General features: G+C 41.4%; 1 protein-coding gene and 1 long non-coding RNA gene across 10 annotated transcripts in view; one reads left to right on the top strand and one right to left on the bottom strand.

Annotated features, from left to right (window-relative positions):
* LOC144324109 (uncharacterized) overlaps nt 1-16906 on the bottom strand; it is a 74047-nt gene extending 57141 nt beyond the window's left edge. For 3 of the 8 annotated variants that reach the window (XR_013389508.1, XR_013389511.1, XR_013389507.1), the window contains exons 1-6: nt 15723-15973; nt 15016-15111; nt 13226-13373; nt 11815-11959; nt 10330-10455; nt 4922-4989 (exon numbers count right to left, since the gene is read on the bottom strand). This is a non-coding gene — a long non-coding RNA (uncharacterized LOC144324109). Of the gene's footprint in view, nt 1-2525; nt 2687-4921; nt 4990-7026; nt 7066-10329; nt 11524-11814; nt 11960-13225; nt 13374-15015; nt 15112-15722; nt 15979-16721 lie in introns of those variants that run through there. The other 5 variants (XR_013389510.1, XR_013389509.1, XR_013389505.1 and 2 more) reach the window with 5 other exon arrangements.
* Nucleotides 16266-21052, top strand: part of FBXO11 (F-box protein 11) — an 88198-nt gene continuing 83411 nt past the window's right edge. The window contains exon 1 of one of the 2 annotated variants that reach the window (XM_077915316.1): nt 16266-17298. In XM_077915316.1, coding sequence (XP_077771442.1) covers nt 17076-17298 — 223 coding nt within the window. In that variant the 5' untranslated portion in view covers nt 16266-17075. The remainder of the gene's footprint in view (nt 17299-21052) is intronic. The other variant, XM_077915315.1, reaches the window with a different exon arrangement.

Below are 21052 nucleotides of genomic sequence, written 5' to 3'. Positions count from 1 at the left end.
TAGGCTCTACTCTTAGCTCTACCATAATTAGATGTGTAATTTTAGATAAACCACTTAACCTCTCTAGACCTCTGTTTCTCATCTCTAATTGCTCTATCTAGTTCATAGGTTATTGTGAAGATCAAAAGAAATCGTAAATGTGGAAGCACTTCAAAAAATGTAGTACATGCATATTATAAGGTATCATTAATACATACATTTATCATTGGTCTGCAGTGCCACTCTGAGACTCAAGCAAGAGGAGCCCTTGCCCTGAGCCCTGTACTTCACAAACACAAACACATTCAACTCTATTAAATATCTATCAGCATGTTCCTTGTATGGCCTCAACTCTGACAATAGAAACAATATTCTTGGGAGTGATTTAATGATTATATACAGTACTCTCTGGATTTGACCCAAAATGGGATCATCTTGATCAAATACATATGAAATTTGACCACACAGACATTCTGGTTAAAAACGGAGGTGCCATTTAAATGCTCTTAGAGAAGTAAGATTTAATTTAGAAAAGATGGTGAACTGCACTAGGAAAGTTAGTAAAACAATAGAAGATTCTCAAATAAATAAGGAATTGTGGTCTATGGTCTTATTTTGTGCTAACAACAGTTATTTGGTTTGGACTGTTGCTTGCCATTAATGATGTTAGAAGAAACTTATATGAGACACAGACAGACCTAAGCTTGCCTATTTCACTTTTTAAAATAATTTAGAATATTTTTTTAAATTTTTAGAGAAAATGATTTTTCTAAATAGAAATACACTAAATGTGACAAGTACAACAAAAAATGATATTCCAATAAAATAACAGAAAATTAGAAGAAGGAAATAAAAATGTTTGCATAATTATTAAGTTTATTATAAGTCATTTGTATACAACTATATATCTATATATTATATATCTGTATCTAGAGAGATAGATGTTATTTTCTATCATATTTATATGTCATATATAAATATTCTATTATATTATGGGTAGAGATATGGTCCCCTATGAAGAGAGAATTGAACAAATTGACCCATATATTTTTCATTTTGTTTTTCTTTATATCTCAGCATGGTAAAGGTTGAAAGAAGATTTAACACTATCTGGCTATAGGTATTGCTAATAGGCTGGTGGAAAAAAGTATAGGTGATAGAGTTTTTACGATAAAATTAAAATTTTGTAGTATTTTCTGTGATAATAATCATTACTGCAACCCCATTAAAATGTTTGAACATGATATGTAAAATTTGTGGTTTATTTCCCAATATAAATATATTTATTTAGAAATTTTATTGACAAAAAAAATTTTATTGACAATTCTATTTTTTTATTGACAATTCTAGTTGCTACTGCCTTAGAACAAAATTTCTCTAAGTTTATCAAAGAAAATTTTTAAAACATCTAATATTAAGGAATAACTTTATTAATATGAAAATAGTATTAAGGTTAATTTTTGAAGAAGTCCTTTTTCGTCTAGAGACGCATATTGATACATTCATGTATAAAACGATAGGATATCTATCTTCAAAATAATTGAATATAGAGAGTTGGGGTATGGAGGAAGCAAGACTGACGAAGAGTGAATAATTATCAAGGCTGGATGACAGGTACGGTGGAGTTCTTTATACTCTATATTTACATTTATAAATGTTTACTTGTAAATGTTTTTAAATTTCCATAATAAAAAGTTAGCTAAAAGCTAAAAAGTACATTGATTTAGGAAAAATTTTGCTAATTGGTGTCAACAGAATTCAAATTATGTGGATTATAACATTATAATTAGGGGTTTCCTGAAAAAAAGTACAAAATAAATATGTGGTAATTTATGACTTATGATGTACATCTTTACCTTATTACTCATCCAAATATCATAAGCCTATTAATATAACACCCAAATGTATAATAAAAATTAATTCCAGTCATTTTTGCTGTTTAGCTTTCAGTCATATAAAAACCATTGCTTTATACATTAACATTTTTGTCATAATAAGGATATATTTTTCAAGGAAGGAGAATAAAACACATTTATTTAAGGGTTTTTTTTACCTTGATTTACAACTTAATGATTTGGACCTATTGTACGTAGCCCTCTACCTGCATTCATGTCCTGGGTACTGCAAATATTAGGAGAAGCATACTCTCAGAATTTCCAATTTATTCTTTATTTTAACAACTAAGATGGTTTGACTGGGAATAGCTAGAAAATGCTCTTTTTCAATTTATAATTATCTTCCTCTATGTATTTTAGGAAAATATTGTGTATTTTTGCTGGACATCATTAATAGACTTCTGATCTCTCTGTTCCACCCAAGGCAGGAACCATGTATGTTCATGGTTATGTTGACAGTGTGCCCCCTCCACAGACCAGTGACCTGTACAGTCATTGTCCTCTTTAGCAAGAATAGATGAGATCAAGTTACATTTGTTTGAGGGAAGACCTGAGGGGTAGTTTGAGATAACTAGTCATCCACATGGAAAAGTTCTGGAGAGTTCTGTTCACAACCCTAGCCTCTTATTCAACACAAATGGTTTTAGGAAGATTTGTGCAGGGATCCCTGGGTGGCGCAGTGGTTTGGCGCCAGCCTTTGGCCCAGGGCCCGATCCTGGAGACATGGGATCGAGTCCCACGTTGGGCTCCCAGAGCCTGCTTCTGCCTCTGCCTGTGTCTCTGCCTCTCTCTCTCTCTCTCTCTCTGTGTGACTATCATAAATAAATAAAAAAAATTTTTTTTAAAAAGGAAGATTTGTGCAGAGGAAAAGTGTAAGATCCCTATCTTTTATATGATAGAGACATTTAGATTCATATTTTCTTAGCTTCTAATACCCAAACGAGGCAATGTAAAGGGGTGGGGGGCTGAGATATTTATGATGACCGACTCTAAACTATTCGTATATTCCTACTCAAAGCCCTTTTTCTGCTTGAATTAGCCGTGTGACAGCTCCAATCTCACATACTGCAATATCTGACTAAAAAATAAAAAACTTCTCTCTAGCGAAGTATGTTCATACCACAGATCTCCAATTCTAAGATACTTTTGGGGACACCTGAGTGGCTCAGAGGTTGAATGTCTGTCTTTGGCTCAGGGCATGGTCCCAGGATCTGGGATGGAGTCCAGGATCTGGGATGGGGCTCCCTATGAGGAGCCTGCTTCCCCCTCTGCCTATGTCTCTGTCTCTCTCTCTGTCTCTCATGAATAAATAAATAAAATCTTTTTTAAAAAGACACTTTTGATTGTGGGATTAACCAGAAATGTAGTAAGCACTTTTTTTTTTTAGGAGATAAAAGAAAAAGACTATAAAATTAATTCTAATATTATAAACGCCAAAATATGTGTGTTTGGGGGGAATGGGAGAGTATATCTTAGAATTTCGAAAACACTAAAATATGATTTTTTGAAGTGTACTTGAGGGTTTTTTTTTTAAAGATTTTATTCATTTATTCATGAGAGACATAGAAAGAGGCAGAGACAAAGGTAGAGGGAGAGGCAGGCTCCTCACAGGGAGCCCAATATGGGACTCGATCCTGGGACTGGGATCATGCCCTGAGCCAAAGGCAGACACTCATCAGCTGAGCCACCCAGGCGTCCCTAAAGTATACTTTAGAATAAGAAAGTTATTATAACTCTTCTGAGAGGCCTTGGAGAGTGACAGGAGTCAGATAAAGGTGTACATGTGGGTCATTATGTAGGAACAGGATGGTGGCCCTCTGCTCTGGCTAGAAAGGCACAAGAGCATGAGGACATGGCAGGAAGGACACCAAGAGTAGGGAGAAGGGGACTTGAAGGCAGTGATGGGTCATGCAGGAATAGTGTGTAAAGACACATTACATTAGGAAACTTGCCTGGGGCTGGCTTTGCCTCTAAATAAGCCTAAATAACCAGAAACCAAGAAGAAGTTGTCAGGGCCAGATCTCAGTTCTGTAACAGATCTCAGTTCTGTAACTTATTCCCTTAGGTTCTTATGAAAACCTAACCACCAGGCAAAGCACAAGACATTTCAGCAAGCCTGCTTGATAAACGGCTGAGTATTCAACCTCCTGGAACGTTAAAAATTATATTTAATCTCATTTTAGTGTAATGTTAAAATACTTTTAATTCTGCATGCTAAGAAACATAAAATGTTTTGAGACTAAATACCAGAGGGTATAGTCATTAGGTGTTACTGTGTTTACCCAATAATTGGCTCCTTTCCTATAATGGATGAATCTCTATTTCAAAATGGAAAAATAAATTAAACAGTAAACAAATTCCTTACATAAAGGTCATATGAGCTCTTTGTAACCAGAATGAGGTATTTCAGTAAGTTTACTGAGTACCTGGTATTTTGTTCAGGTGGCTTGCCTCACTCCGTAAATGCCAATAACTAGTGTTTATAAGTCTGAACTATTATAATGGTCACTTTCATGTAATAATCGCATCCTTATTCTCTGGGGAAAAAAAAACAACATAAAAATTGTGAACACTATGTGACTAGAAAAAATAAATATCTTTTAACACTTTGGGAAAGGGAACAGCGTTTGAAGATCGAGACTAGAAAAGGAAAAAGAGGTATTCTGGACTTTCTTGAAAATTTTGATTCTGCCTTCATAACTTTCAAAGTCTAAGTGGGTACAAACTGTACAAAACATCTCTGTGGCTCCATATTCCTCATTCTGAACTCCTATCTAGGTAGGGAGAACACTTTGGTTTTTATGTGTCACCGAAGGCACTGCCTCTTTGATTCATTGAACTACCCTTACTATGTGCCAGCCACTGTGCTGGACATCGTGGAACTCAAGATGACTAAGATAAAGTCCTTACTCTTCAGAAGCTTTAATGTGGTACGGGGAGAGTGGTCAGGGGTCGGGACCAGACAGATAAACAGGTCATTAAGCTACTACTATGTGTTGATACATACTGTGTATTGATTACAGGCAGTGAGTACCAATCAGGGTTACCTTAATCAGCCAGTGGCGTGTGTCTTGGGGTGGGCGGTGGGGCAGCAGTGGTGCACTGGAAGGCCTTCCTGGGAAGAAAAGACACAGTTTAAAGTCTTAACCAGTGAGTAGAAATTAGCCAGATGAAATGCAGCAAAGGAATGCGGGAGAGCCTTCTTGGCAGAAGGGACAGAAATAAAATTGGCAGAAATCAGTGAGTCATTAGATGGGGGCTGGATCAAAAAGAGAGGAATCTTACAGAGGGGCAGATAGTGGCTGCAAAGGCACAGGCAGAGCAGTAAAAATTGGGTTTTAATTAGATTTTTCTTCTCGCAACTCTGCTTTGGGGAATACCGCTCTTGTCCCGACCTATGTCATGGGCTTCTAACCTGGCACCAGTAAAGAGTAGCCCGGTAACTAATCTCACCCTCTGGGTTGGGCACTTGGGCAAGTTACCATCTAGCTTCCTCCTTGCTCTCCATCTCTGACATTTGTTCCTGATAGACATCTTTATTCAATGCATTTTGCTGCTTGTTTGGCTGGTGTTCCAGATTCCTAATGGCCGTTACATTAAACTTACCTTTATACTTATTGATCTTCCTTTGCTAGAAAGAATACACTTACTCAAAATAAGATCTTACTGTTTTTTTTTTTTAATGATTTCCAAAGAAATAGCCAAGAGCCAAGGGCTAAGAGCCAAGAAAGCCAATAATAATGATAATAGCTACAAAATGTACTTTTGTTGGTAGTCTCTTTAGTGTCTTAAGCTCTGCTTTCTCTCTTCCACAGTCTCTTGATTGTCATTTGAGGAATCTGCCTCTCCCCATGCAGCCCAGGTGCTTCCAGGGAAGCTGACCCACTGCCTGGTTAGTTGAAACCAACCATCACATTCCATCTTCCCATGCACGACTTTTGGTTCCAGGGCAGGCATGTGATTCAAGCAAGTGAATATCAGGATACTTGCGGGGCTGCTGGGACTAATTCATTTGCTCTAGATGTGGATGAGGGAACATGTACTTTTTGGAGCTGTTGTAGGTAACCATCTTGTGTTCATGAGAGTTGCTGATTTTAGGATAAAGCTGGTGATGCAGAAGGCAGAATGGAAAGATAGAAACAACCCTCAGTGACTAAAGACTTAAACAATCTTTAGTGACATAAATGAATCCAAAAAAGTCTACCCTATCTCTGGACTTTTCAATTTCATGAATATTCCCTTGGTTAAACCAGTTGTGCTTTTTTGGTACTTGCAACATAAAATATTCTATGCCATACAGTTATTATTTGTTGAGACCCTACTATGTGCTAGGCATTGCAATGTGTGTTCCACAGGCTAATTTTTACAACCATATTTTTCTTTTCTTTTTTTTTTACAACTGTGGCAAAATACATATAAAATTTCCCATTTTAACCTTCTTTATGTGTACAATTCAGTGACACAATGTAATACAACCATTACCACTATCTACTTCCAATCATAATCATATTTTGAGGTGGGTGTTAATATCCTCATTTTTCCACAAAGGAAATTGATCCTCAAAAAGGTGCATTACCCAAATCAGACCACATTTAGTGGTATATTCAGGATGTAAACCAAAGCTGTGTGACTGCAAACCTAGTTTTTTTTCTATTTCATTACAGTGCCAGATTAAATTATCAAGCAAGGAAACAGGAAGTCTTGGTCAAATTATCAGCCCAGGGTCCAGATTAGAATCTTGGGAGGTGCACATCCAACAAACAGGATACATGGTAAGGTGATCAGAATCCAAATCATTAAAGGTTGGACACTAGAGGTAGAAATCAAGGGAATAAGGAAAACTATTTAGGTTCAAGAAGTAAGGTTTGAAAGGGATCTCATGAGTGGACACTTCAAAAATAATCTGGTTTGTATTTGCTCACCCAACCCTGGTTTGTAGGTGAAAAATTCTTGTCCTGCCCACTTATTTCTCAAAGGACTTTTGACCTGAAGACTAATAACAAACTATATTCTAAAACAAAAAATACCTTCAATTCTATGCATTCATTAAAATAAGTCACATAATAAAGTTGATCTATATCAAAAGGGAGACATCCTGTGGTGGGGCCTGGTTCTTTAAATGAGGTTTGTAATGACTGGAGAGCTCTATTACCTTCTTGTTAGGACAAGATGGATTCCAAGTAGAGTTTCCCTTAAAAAAAAAAAAAAAAAATTACAAGCTTCTTTGCTAAAAGCTATCCACCTTTGATGAGTATCTCTTAATTGTTTACTTTTTAACTAAGGGTTTTTAACTAGGGTTATTAGAACTCAAGGGTGTTTAATCTGTTGATTCTGTTTATTTTCAAAAGTCTGACTCCTTTCATTTGTGATCCTAGGTAAGTAGTAGCTTGGAGGGTTTAACTTATACAAAAAGATCAGTTCCTTAATTTTCAATTTCCGTAAGTATAAATTTTTGCAGTGTCAGAGGCTCTCTTGAAGTGGGGGAAGGGAAGTTATGAGAATGGATTGGGTAACTCTCCATTGTTTTCACACCCCAAAACCTGGACCTGCACGCCAAGGCCTCTTCTCCAGTTGTGTAGTGAACAAAAATACTAACATTTTCTCAATAATTATTTCATATAAATTTAAGTGCTGACTTCAATGATTCACTGCATACTGAAAAGAAATATGACAGAGGCAGGAGTTTCATAAAGCCAAGGTCATTTGATACGGTTGATGCATGTATGAGGCTTATCACCCTTCTCCCTCTAAAGCAGCATTTAGGGAGTGAATGTCCATCATATGGGTAGGCAGACTGGCAATACAGGGTTTTGGAAAATAAAACAGAAAACTTATTTTTTTCTTTAAAAGAAACAGTTTGTGTGTGCTTTTAATGGACTTTATTTCTTTAGAGCAGTTTTAGGTTCACAGGAAAATTGAGCAGAAAGTAGGATATTTCTCATATGTCCCCTGCCATACACATGCATAACCTGCCCCACCAGAGTGGTGAGACATTTGTTACAATTGCTGAACCTATAATGATATCACCCAAAGTCCACAGTTTACATTAGGGTTCACTCTTGGTGTTATACATTCTATGGGTTTAGACAAATTGATAATGATATAGTATCACACAGAGTAGTTTTATTGTCCAAAAATGCTCCTCTGTGCTCTGCCTATCAAATCCTCCCTTCTCCTTAACCCCTGGCAACCATTGATCAGTAGTCTCCACAGTTTTGCCATTTCCTGAATGCCATATAGCTGGACTCATACAGTACATAGATTTTCCAGATTGGCTTTTTTCACTTAGTAATATGCATGTAAGTTTCCTTTATGTCTTTTCATGGGTTGATAGCTCATTTCTCTTTAGTGCTGAATAATATTCCATTATGTAGATGTTCATTCATCCATTCACCTACTGAAAGACATCTTGGTTGCTTCCAAGTTTTGGCAATTATGAATTAACCTGCTATAAACATCTGTGTGCAAATTTTGGTGTAGACATAGGTTTTCAATTCCTTTGGGTAAATACCAATGAGTGTGATTACTGCATCCTGTAGTAAGAGTAAGTTTCATTTTGTAAGAAATCACCAAATTGTTTTCTGAAGTTACTGCACCATTTTGCACTCCCACCAGCAATATACAAGAGTTCTTGTTGCTCCTCACATCACCAGCATTTGGTGTGGTCAGCTTCTTGGATTTTGGCTGTTCTAATAGGTGTGGAGTCAGTCTCCTTATCTTCACAATTTTTACCCTCATCCTCTCCACCCCCACCACTCCTTGTAATAACCTGTCTTTTCAAAAGGACTCATGGAATCTGAGGGCTGTGTAGTAGGTGGTACAAACAAAGCAACATTAGATAAATGATAGATAGGCTGAGAAAGGACTGGCTCGAGTCATATGGGAGCCCTGGGGAAAGGAATCATCTGGCACCCTTTCAAACCAATATTCTTTAAATAGCTGAGGGCAGAGAGAAATTCATTTTCTATTAATATAAAATGTATAGCTCTTTATAGTTAAAATAAAGAATTTATTACGTGTTGAATCTAACAATATTTCCACTTATTTGGAATTGTCTTTCAGTTCACATTTTTCATTCGTTTATAACTTGAACAGCAATAGTTACTCATCAAGCATCAAGGTAAATTACAACTACAGGATCTTGCTCAACATATATTTTTTAAAATATTTTTATATATATTTTTAATATACTTTTTTTGTTTTTTTCTAGCTTATATGTCACAAAAACAGTTCTAACTTTTCTGAAGTTCTTGTTCTTTTTTTCATTTTTCTTTTGGGAATTTCTGAGCTAGGCAACATCTTGTAAGACAAATTCATGGCTTTAAGATGTAGAAAATAACCATCTGTCCCACAAAACAGTGTTAAAAATTGGGAAATTGGGGGTAGAATTCCAAATTCAATTGCTATCCCTACCTCTTCTGCTGATCAACTTACCTAAGGGAACATGCAGACTTGGGTCTATGCCCCAATGAGCTTTTTATTAGTAAGCAGGCGAATGCCCAAACTCAAAGCTTGGATCAAGGCCAATAGAGACAGGGAGGTCTAAGTGAGGTCTCTTGCCTTTCCAACCCCAAATCTATATCCTGTGACCCCCTCACGTATGCCAGAAGAAAGAAGAGTAGGAGTGAGGATAAGAACAAGACTTATAGAGAGGAGGTTATGAATAGCTGAGCACTAGTCCACCTTCCTGACCAGGTACCAGGATGAGCCTTGAGCCTTCTGCACCTTTGAAATGCAGGAACCCACCCAAATCTCTCACAAAGTCCCACAAATGTAGAAGCAACTGTGACTTTTGTAGCCAGCAGCATTTTGCAAACAAAATGATGTTCCTAAGACCCAGTGAACTGATGGCAGCAGACTGAGTTTTGGGGGGTAGGTGTGTGTGTGTGTGGGGGGGGCAGCATATGCAAGGGAAGCCAAGGACAAAGAACAATGTCTTGGTTTCCGCCTCGCAGGGATGCCTTCTAGAACAGGTTAGTTTTCCAACTGCTACATGTAAATTTAAATTCAGTTGCGAGAAACTTCCAAACAAGACATTAACTATGACACAGGATCCTTTTATAAGGACATAGATGACTTCCTATACATCTTCCTCCTTCTGCTCAAAAAAAATCTAACTTTTTCTATGGACTCCCCTTTCCCCCCAACCAATTGACCACAACTGACCGATGTGGTCTGATTGGTCTAAGAGTCATCCTCACCCTTGCCAGGCATTCATTCAAGAAGGGACAGAGAGGGCATCCAGGTGGCTCCAGCGGTTTAGTGCTGCCTTCACCCCCGGGGCCTGATCCTGGAGACCCGGCCCTGTAGGGCTCCCTGCATGGAGCCTGCCCCTCCCTCCTCCTGTGTCTGTGCCTCTCTGTGTGTGACTTCCATGAATAAATAAACAAAATCTTAAAAAAAAAAAAAAAAAGAAAAGAAGGGACAGAGAGCCCAATTAGGTATAAAGAGATACCTAGGTTTTCAGTGGCAGCACCTCTGATGTCTAGATCACGCGCAAATCTTCTTTCTCTTGGTATCCTTCAAGTGTTTTGAGCTCTTCTATTTCTTCTATTTCCTTTAGGAGTCTGGTGTTTCTAGCCTGAAAGGCCAACATCAAATGGAGCCAGGTCTCTAACAAGTGAGTTTACTTCTCCACATGTGAACACAGCACCCCACATTTTGAATAGGTAATCCTGTAGTCCAATGCTTGTAGCCTTGCAGCTGATCTTCCCTGCATTTGTCCACTCCAGGCCCAAGACTTCTTAAACTTGATGACACAGCTGCTGCCCTGTTTCCTACTCTAGAAGTCCTTAGATCTATTGACCTTGCTGGCAAGATCCTGAAATGTATCTTAGCTGGATTATTACTCTCCACAGATTCCTGAATCTGAAGCTTCTATTGATGCTTCCAAAAGTGATAATCTCAGGATTGCAGAGGGGTCTAATACATCCTCTGACATGTGCTCCTCTCCAAAACCCCACTTCCTCCAGCTTTCAGATTCTTCAGTCCTTGAGTAACTTATACTACTTCGTGTATTAATTTCTGCCTTTTCTTTCTCTGCTCCTGTTCCATGTCTTTTTATCCTCCCTATTCCTTTCAAGGAGGCCCAAGTAAGTTTTAAAATTTTAACCTGTTACTTAAACACAGCCAATTCTTCCACTAACACAGATGAACCTCCAAGTGCTGTCTTTTCTTTTTCTTTATAGGCCTATGCATTCGTTTCCTCACCAATCCTTAGACTTTCACTTGAGAGGTTCCCATAGTGAAAAAAATGCCAGAGCATTCTGCATCTGCCATAAGATGCTCAGTTCAAATACTGCCTGAGCGGAGAAATCCCGCAGGGAGGTCTCCCACCAACTCATGCCTGATCTTCACCTGCTGTTGGTCTGCCCAACTCTTCCCTTTGGTGTTATCTTGCATGTAACTTGTAAAAATATTTCTAGTAATATTCATTTTCTAGGCACGTTTCCTAGTGCCTAGACAACAAGTACCTTACTCACTTCCCTACATATAATGTTTGCGTAGTTTTTTTTTTCTCAAGATTTTATTTCTTGTTAAATAAATGGGGGGTAACAGGATAGAGGGAGAGGGAGGGAATCTCAAGCAGACTTCCTCCTCAGTGTGGAGCCCAATGAGGGGCTTGATCTCACAACCCCAAAATCACGACCTGAGCAGAAACCAAGAGTCAGATGCTTAACTGACTGTGCTACCCAGGCATCCCATCTCTGTGTAGTTTTGAAAGTCATCAAGTAAGGCCTGAAATAATACCAGCACCAATGGCAATAGCAACAGTGGCTGATAGTTTACTGAGCCCTGCACTATGCACCAAGCACCATTCTCAGCATACTATAGGTACTGATTTAGTTAGTCCTCACAACAATCCCATGAAATAAGGACTATTTCACCCCCATTTTAGAGATGCAGAAAACTAAGCCACAAAGAGGGTAAATTAATTTACCCAAATCCAGACGGCCAGTAAGTGGCAGGGCTCCCTGTTTGTCCTCCTCTCTGACATCTGCCCACATGTTGGTCACCTACCAGTTCTTCCATAATACACTTCTATCATTTGGCTTCATCTTCTCTCAATGCTTGGAAATTCGGTTCTGCTTTGAAAAAGCAACAATAAAGATTTACAACTGTCTATCACAGCCCACCCTAAATCTTGCACATTATTAATTTTTTAAGAGTGCTATGTCTCTATTATTCCACAGGGGAGGGTATTAAAGTTCAAATCTGTAACTTTTTAAAGATAACCTCTATTATAAGTATCATTGGATGGCATGCTTACCAGGTTTTCCCACATATACATTAAATTTAAATCCTTAGTTCCAAGTTAATTTTCACTGCCTAACTGATAAAAAATTATCTGAGCATGTGCTAAAGAATGAATTTCTGCAGCTTAGTGAGATAAGTCATTCATACTCTAACAAGGATATTTTAAACAGCTGGTTATTCCTTCAGGAAAACCATATTCAGATCAAACTAATTTCCTAAATGACATAAAAGGAGTGAGCAGCTCTGAGGTGTCTTATGTAACTGAGTGCTGATGGCTTGGGACTAGATGATGGAATGACAGAGGAAAGGGAGGCTGAAAAAAAAAAAGAAAGAGAGGCTGAATCTTTGACATGGTAAAAATTTCCATTAAAAAAAAAAATCACAGTAAATATCACCTGCCAGGTATTAAAATGATTACAGGGCTTATTTTTTTCCATACTCCTATTGTGATAGTTTTTTTTTAACAAATAATTTTAAGTACATAACCTGTTAAGCACCAGTAATTAGTTGAGAAAAACAAACACAAATGTTCTTGAAGAGAGAGCAAACCCTGAGGGAATTTAGTCCTCTGAAATTATGCTAAGTGTATACTGCACTCGTTCTGGGAGACTCCCATCCCAAATAAAAAAGCCCCTTTATGTTTTTCTCCTGTTTTTTGTCACACATAATTTCTATAATAGCTAATTGACAGGATTATTTACTAACACAGGTGGATGTGGCAATGGATAACACTGTCTGGAATATTTGTGGAGTTTTTAATGGAAGAATTGAGCCTATAAGTACCTGTGAATGGAATGGGCACTGTACTGGCAGATGGTAACTTTGCCACTAAGTAGTTAGGGGATTTGGTTTTGTCACCTTACTTCTTTGAACTTTAGTTTCCCAGTCTGTCAAATACAGGAATGAGAATTAAATGATCTCCAAGGCCTATTCCTACAACTCCCAAGCTCCACAATTTTAAGATGGCTTTGAACATTTTCGCACAAAGAAGATTCTAATGTTTAATCCGGCAATATAGACTAAAAATATGTGGGAACGGCTGATATGGGGCTAGGATAATATTTTTTGTTATCTCCCGATAGATGTTCCATTACCGTTAAACTAGTTTCTCTCTTGCACTCCATCAGCCATCACGGCTCCAAGAAAGGGAGCAGAGCAGATGCCATCACAAGAATGAAGAGGATATGGCACATTAAGGAAAGCTCCTGACATTACAAGTAGGAAAATTCGTCTCCCGTAGCCCTGAGGGATGATGGAAAGGAGAGGAGTACAAGGAAGAGATAATCAGACCCAGTGTGCTTACCTTCCACCCGTTCTTAGGGTAGAAGCTACAATTGGAGGTATATAGGTGAAGGTATATAGTTCATATAGATTTGGGGAAATCCAAGGAAACCTGGGGATAGTGGTTTGCTTCCCTGAGCATTCCTGTGAAAGGCTGAATCCTATAGAAACTCCGCTGAGAGTTTGAAGGCATGTCCAATATGATGTAGGGAGAATAATGCGATGTTGGCAGAGGGAAATGGCTCAATAGAGAAGCCCAAAGCAAGGCTCCTGGCCTACATGTGGTCTTCAGGGACTCTAGAAGTTCCCGTATATATCAGGGAGAAAAGCGAGTGGCACTGTGAGAATCAACAGACCTGCAGAGACCTAGGGTCAGTCAGTACCCAGGTGCAGTAAATACAACTCATGTATGTACTCCAGTAAAGGAAACTGCATGGTATCTCAGAAAAATCCAGTAATGAACAATTTCGCCTCTGAGGCTCTCAGTCCTGCTTTCAGACCATGGCATCCACTCCATAGCAGTGGATAACACCAGGAGGGGCAAGCGTGGCTTCCCTGATGCCATGTCAGCCTTCCCATTCTTCAGGGCTGCTACCAACCCATTAGTCACTGTGTAAATTAGAAAAAGACACTTCCTCTCTCAAGACACTTTACTTTCACCTATCAGAAAATCGTCATAATATGCTGGTTTTGTTAGAACAAGGCATCTTACTGCCACAGGCCAGAGAGCTGTCCTAATAAACTCAAATATCTAGGATGCCAAAGATATGAAATCTATTCACCTTATACAGCAACCCTCAACCCCCATATATATCTTGGAATGAGAGGGAGGTGGGGAAATAAAATCTCAAAGACTCAACATTTATGTTAAGAGAGAGATAATGTGGAGACTCGAGAAGGTTAAACCTTATAAAAAATAAACAAGCTACATTTTCTTTGTACATATGACTTAGTGTAAGTAAATCTTCGCCTCTGCCGTGCCAAATTACAAATGCTTTATGCCTAAGAGTTTGCCTTTTCTTTTTAGTTTTGGTACTTCCCATAGCACCTTACATAGGAATGCAGATGGAACAGAAGGAACCGTGCTTGTTGAATGAAAAAATAAATTCTTGGAAAAATCAGAATTATGGATCCACTTCTATGTATAATAGCGAGTAATTTTCTTCCACCCACTCCATTATTTACTTGAGCCAAAACTAAAATTTTACCCATTGGCACCTGGCTAACAACCATGAAAATCCGGAGTTCTTCAGTTGTTTTTTAACAGCCCCCTTCCTCAAATATTTTTGGATACTTAAGGAAACTTAGAGATCTAAGTTTCAACATTTTTAGGACCAGAGAGAGATCATCTCAAAATTACAGAATGTTTTTTAAAAATTGAAAACAGGATTATGTAATCCAAAATAAACTCATATTAAAAGGTGAGGAACCCTCATTCTCTATAAAGGTAATTTGCCTAGAGTCACAGAATCAAACCAGGGACTCAAACACCCAGCACAGTGCGGGATCCTCTCTCCTTGCCCTTCCCCCCTCCCCCCCTCCAAGTACACACCTGTCCGCCTCTCAGCCTTACTTTATCATACTTTGTAACCTCTTTAATTACCCATCTCAAGCCTAGACAGCAATCGATCAAACTCAAATAAGAGAGAAGTCACCCAAAGGTCTGAAGACTGGAGAATCAGGTAAACTGTTTTGCCACCTACATAAAATGAAAAAACAAAAGGGAGAGCCAGAGTCAAGTGAGAAAGGGTACTTTTTCCGTCTTCACGACAAAAGCTAGGGAATAAAAAAAAAAAAAAAAAAAAAACCAAAAACAACAACAACAACAACAACAACAAAACGCGTTTTCCTTGGGGACAGATTATGGTGAGGGGACCAGATACGGAAGATAATTCCTCTTGGGGGGGGGGTGTTTCTCTTCCTTTGAGTTTGTAGGATCTATAAATAAATAAATAAATAAATAAATAATAAATAAATAAATAAATTTAAAAACATTTAAAATCACATAAACAATCCTAACCTCAGCGCATTTATAATCCCTCCCTTTCCTCACAAATTATTTTCCTGATCGTTATTACATAGACCACGTTCCCAAGAAATAAGCCGACCCGAGGTCTAAGTGCCTGTTTACCGAAACCTTTCCAAGACTCGGGCGACTCTTGTCAGACTGCGATCAGGAAAGTAACTCCCAACTCGGGTTTCCAGCTGAAAGCCCGGGGAACCGGAGCTCCGGGGCTTGCAGATACCCTCAGCTGGGCTAAAGGGCAACGGACTCTCTAGCGCCCCCTACAGCTCACGCCTTGAACCTACCCACTGCCGAAAACGCCGAGTTACCCAGGATCGGCTCCCTGGCTCCACTTTTTTTTTTTTTTTCCTCTCTCTCTCTCTCTCTCTTCTGCTTAAAAAATCGGGGGAAGGTGGCGGTGGGGCGGAGGGGGGAGAACCGAAAAGGCGAACCGAAGGATTAATCACTTCTCCCCATTACATCAGCAGCCCCCGCCCTTCCCTCCGAGCACCTCCTCTCCGAGAACCGTCGCTACGCACTAGCGCTCTCGGCGCCCACCCCCCGCTCTATTATATGCCCTGATACCTCCCCATTATCACCCGCCCCACCACACTCCCTCTTCCCTCCTTCCCCCTCCTCGGCGAGGGAGGGAGGAAACCCGAGAGAGGAAACAGGGCGTTGAAGGAAGGGCCTGCGCCATAAGAGCGGGGGCCCCATTGGCCGGTGGCTGTACGGGCGCCCCCCATTGGCTGCCTGGCTGGAATCCCCGCCTCCCCGCGGCCCCGCCCCCTCGCCCCTCCCCCCGCCGCCCCGCGGCCCTCCCCCGCGCCCCCGGCCAGCCCCGCGGCGGGGAGGGACCCACTGGGCGAGTGGAGGCTCCGGCGGTGTCAATGGCTCCTCCTGCCACGGAGCAGCAGCAGAAGCAGCGGCGACGGGGTTGAGGAGGAGGAGGAGGAGGAGGAGGAGGAGGAAAGGTTCCTTTAAGGAGGAGGAACGACGACGCCTCTTTTTCCCTCTATCTCCTCCCTTCACACTCATTTCCCCTTCGCCGAGGAGAGAAGGGGGGGAGGAGAGAGAAGAGGCCGAAGAAAGAGAGAAAAATTCCTCACAGAAATCTCTTTCAGGGGGTGTGGGGGGAGGAAGAGGAAAAAAAAGAGAGAGCCGGGCGCCCCCCGCTCCCTCCCTCCCTTCTCTCCCTCTCTTCTCCTCCTTCTCCCTTCCTCGCCCGCCCGCCCGCCCGCCCACTCCCCCCGCCGCCGGAGACGCCGCTCGGGAGTCGGCGGGCCCGGAGTCTGTCTCCTCACCCGCCGACGCCGCGCTTCGCCTCGGGATCCCCGGGCGGGCGGACGCCCTTTCTTTCTTCCCCTCGCTCTGCCCGTCTCCTGCCTCCGTCCCTCGCGGCCGCCCCGCCCGGCCGCCTCGGCCTTCCCCGTGCGTCAGGCCCGCCCGGCCGGCCGCGCTCGCTCTCGGTCTGTCTCCGCGGGCCTTTCTCTCCGCTCGGGGTCTCGCTCGCCCCCTCCGCCCTTCCCGTCTCCCCTTCCCCTCGCCCCCTTTCCTTCCTCCCCCCCCCACCCCCTGCTCCGGCCCGGAGCTCGCCGTGCGTGTGCGTGTGTGTGTGTGTGTGTCCCTCCGCCAACGCCGCCACCTCAGCCCGGCAAATGAACTCCGTCCGAGCCGCCAACCGGAGACCCAGGCGAGTGTCGCGGCCGCGCCCGGTGCAGCAACAGCAGCAGCAGCCCCCGCAGCAGCCGCCGCCGCAGCCGCCTCAGCAGCAGCCGCAGCAGCCTCCGCCGCCGCCGCAGCAGCAGCAGCAGCAGCCTCCGCCGCCGCCACCGCCGCCTCCGCCGCTGCCTCAGGAGCGGAACAACGCCGGCGAGCGGGGTAAGGCCGCGCTCACTCCCCGCCGCCCGCCGGCTCGGGCGCCGGCCGGCCGGGCCCCGCGGGGAGGGAGGCCTGTGCGCCCCCCGGGGGTGGGAGACGCCGGCCGAGCGGAGGCGGGTCCCCCGGTGCCGCAGTGTCAGCCCGGCCCGGGCCCCGGCCGCGGCCCCGAGCCCGGCCCCGGCCCCGAGCCCGGCCCCGGCCGGCAGGAAAAGCCGCGGCTTCCCCACCCGCCCGGGCTCTCGCTCAGGCCGCGCTTTGTTTGGTTGCGGGGGCTCGGCACCCTCTACCCCCACCCATCCCTTGGCTTCTCGCCTGGCTCACGGACCCCGCAGGAGTCTGTCGGTGGCTGGGGCGGGGGAGGCAGAGGGTGGGATTTCCCCCTTTTCTGCTGCCTTCCACGGTTTGCCTCCCCCTTCATAACAGAAGGTGTGTGTGTGGGGGGGGGGACAACTGGGAGTGATCGGGCGGTGGGGCTGGCTGGGGAACTTGTTTTTCCCCCTTTTCTCTGTTTAGCCTCCCCCTTCCTGTGGAGGAGGGGGAAGGGGGGGGAATCCGAGTGGTCTGTGGTGTTGGCCGGGGAACTTGTTTCCCCCACCCCCCTCCCTGGTCACGGGGTAGGGGGAGCCGCGACTCCTCTCCCAACCCCACAGTGTTTGCTGCGCAGTTTGGCTTTAGTTACAGAACCCCTGGGAAAGGACCCGTTAAATCGAGACCTTTAAATAAATAAATATAGGACCCATCGGCCATTTCCAGCCCCCTCCCTCGCGTGCAGTGCAGTTACCCTTCCGCCCTCCCGACCACCCCTCTCGCCCGTCCTCCCCCCAGCGAACCCCTGCGCCGCTGCGCCAGCCCCTCCGTCTCCCGGTGGGGTCTGAACGCCCCTTGCTGGGAACCGGCCCCTAGGGAGAGAGTGAGTGTGTGCCGTGTCCAAGGCCTAGCGAAATGTGTCATTTGGACCCAACTGTGCAGCTCTGTCTGGTAACCACCATTGTCTGAGGGCTGAGGCTCCGGGGGGTTGGATTCTTGGTTTAGCAAAAATAATGTTCAGTTCTACTTTGACGATGTGGTTATTTGGGGGAGGTTTATGAGGTAGAGTGTTGCACCTCGGTCTCCAGACGTAACTATTCTCTTTATTAATTAGCTGCTCTCCGCGGGGGTGGAGGTCAGTACCATATTTATGTGTACGGTTGTTGTTTTAAGGAGGAGGGGAATTGTTAGGAGACATTTTGCGTGTTTTCGTTGGCGGATTAAGGTTAATTTTACATGCGTTGGTTGTCACACCTCCTTTGATCAAGGGGATTGAGATTAAATGCCTTTTAAAAATCATACATTCTTTCCCTAAAATCTGTTTCAGTGTTGTACTTGATAAAAATACTTAAATGAAAGAGAGAGATGATAATCTGAAAAATAGTTCAAAGGGTTTTCACTAGTCACTGTTACCGATAGTCCTTGAGTCCTTTGCTATATGTTGCTGGAAAGAATGTGATGTTTCAAGCCAGTTAGAAGTCTTGTGTAACATTATTGGCAATTGTGTTTTAATGATTCTTTGATACATTTACCTTTTTTTTTTAATAAATTGAAAATATTTAGTTTCATCATTTCCTTTCACATTTGCATATCAGGGTTTTCCTGTGTTCCATTCAAGTAACACTTAAGACTACTTCCACTCTATGTTGTATAAAAATTTTTTGAGAAAACAGTGACACTAGATTGAAATCCTAGCGTAGTAAGGATTCGTTTGCTAGAAGTAAAGTAAGCGTTTTCAAGATGTACTGATTTGTTCAGACCATTAGGGCTGAGTCAAATCTGTTTGGCCAAACTTAATTTAGTCTCATTGTGTATTTTAAAATATTTATTCTGAATCTTCTTTTCACAATGTGTGTGATTTCAAACTTAGTTGAAGTGCTTTTATCTTGGGTGCTTTTCTTCATTTGTGTGAATTATCAGTTACTAAAGTCTGTTTCCTTTTGAAGTAAATTGACTTGGTTGTTGGCATTGGCATGGCAGAGTGTCAGTTTTCTTTTCATTCATGTGTATAAGCTGACTGACAAAGATGTTCATGAAATCAAGATTTCAATATGTACCTAACCAGATAGTAAATCAGATGCAGTGTAGAATCGCTCCTTTGCTGCAGCTGGGAGAAACTCTTCTGGAGATTCTATGTTGGCACAGAGGGGAAAAGAACTTACTGATTAGCCTTCAGGGAAATGCTGTGGGTCTTTTAGAGGGCAAATAAATGGCTTTAAAATAAACATTAAGATAAATTAAAAGACTAATAAAGTTTTTGCCAGCTTCATGTAAAATATGTAATTCTTCAAAAAATTGGCAATTTGATTACTTTTTAAAAAAGGTACAGTTTACATAATGATCAGAAGTTAGCCAAAAGGAAAACTCTTTATTTTAAAAGTTTTATGGAGCATACAAAGTGTCACTATTTCTCATTTGGGTGGGAGAGGTTTTGTTGTTTGTTTAAGGATATGCTGGGTTTCATAACTTTGACAAGGTAATTAAGGAACTACAGCTAACACGTGTGTTTTACTTTTTTTTTTTTTTTTTAACTAACTCTTAATGGATATGTAACACTTGCATTAGAGTTTGGATAGAGTTACATAATAGTGGGTCAGACAGCTTTCCTGGTCAGGAATTGAAGTCTCAATTTTTTTAAGACAAGTTAATTCAGTCTTATATTTCATATAAAGGATGGACTTTTGCCTTTGTAGTGGTAATAGAATAGTTACAAGATTTTTCAAGCAAAAATTTTGTCAGCTGATTTTTAGTTGCTTATTCACCCACAAAGTAATTGATCTAAAAACTTCCTTGATATGTCCTTAAACACACACACACACACACACACACACTTCCTTGCATATGCAATAGCCAATATTTGAAGTAGAGAGAAACAGTCTTAAAGAGTGAATTCTTACGAAGACTTTTTAGAGCCTTCCATGGGGGAGAATAACTTATGACCCACATAGGGAAATAATTGCCTTGGGTGTTTCAAAGAATGCTGTTTTCACTCATGTTATCTGAAATGGCCTACTGTCTTAAGATGCAATACTAATCATTATGTGTTTTGGTCTTTTAGTGTAAGTTCCAGAGTTTAGGATTTCACATATCACTTTAAACTACTAGAAAATAATTTGTGTTCCACATATATAAGTGGAACATTTGTGTTCCACAAATAATTTGTGTTCACAAAATAATTTGTGTTATTTTGTTTTGATAATATATTTCAGGTTCAATGAATCTGAAAGTAGTATGGGGTTAGATTTTTTATTTTTACTTTTAAAAATCCTAAAAGGATTTAGCTTTTGCAACTTGTTCTGTTAAATATATCTTAATACCTCTTTGGTAGTCTTTTTCTAGAAGAAGTAAGAGAGCTTAGGAGCCTGCAGAAGTGCTATGTATGCTGAGCACTTTTAGCTTGTAGTTAAAATTGATTACTTTGAATAGGTAATAAGTGCACATAATTAAAAATTCTGGAGTTTCTTGTCTACACTGCCTCACATACCAAATTCTCCTACTGGAATCAATCACTATTATTAGTTTCTCATTTATTATGTTTTAATAAAAGATGAAATTTGACAACTGAAAATCTTGATGTGAAAGTTTTTGAAAATAGATGTAATCTTTTTCTGGTTGGAAAATTCATAAGATTCTTTTGAAGTGCTGAAATTTTAACTATGTAATAATTCATAGTTAAATATAATGAATACAGGGCAGTCCCAGGGGCTTAGAGGTTTAGCGCCGCCTT

Source organism: Canis aureus, chromosome 11 (genome assembly GCF_053574225.1).
Source record: "Canis aureus isolate CA01 chromosome 11, VMU_Caureus_v.1.0, whole genome shotgun sequence".
NCBI classification, from domain to species: domain Eukaryota; kingdom Metazoa; phylum Chordata; class Mammalia; order Carnivora; family Canidae; genus Canis; species Canis aureus.
This window is presented reverse-complemented; position numbering and strand designations above follow the sequence as displayed.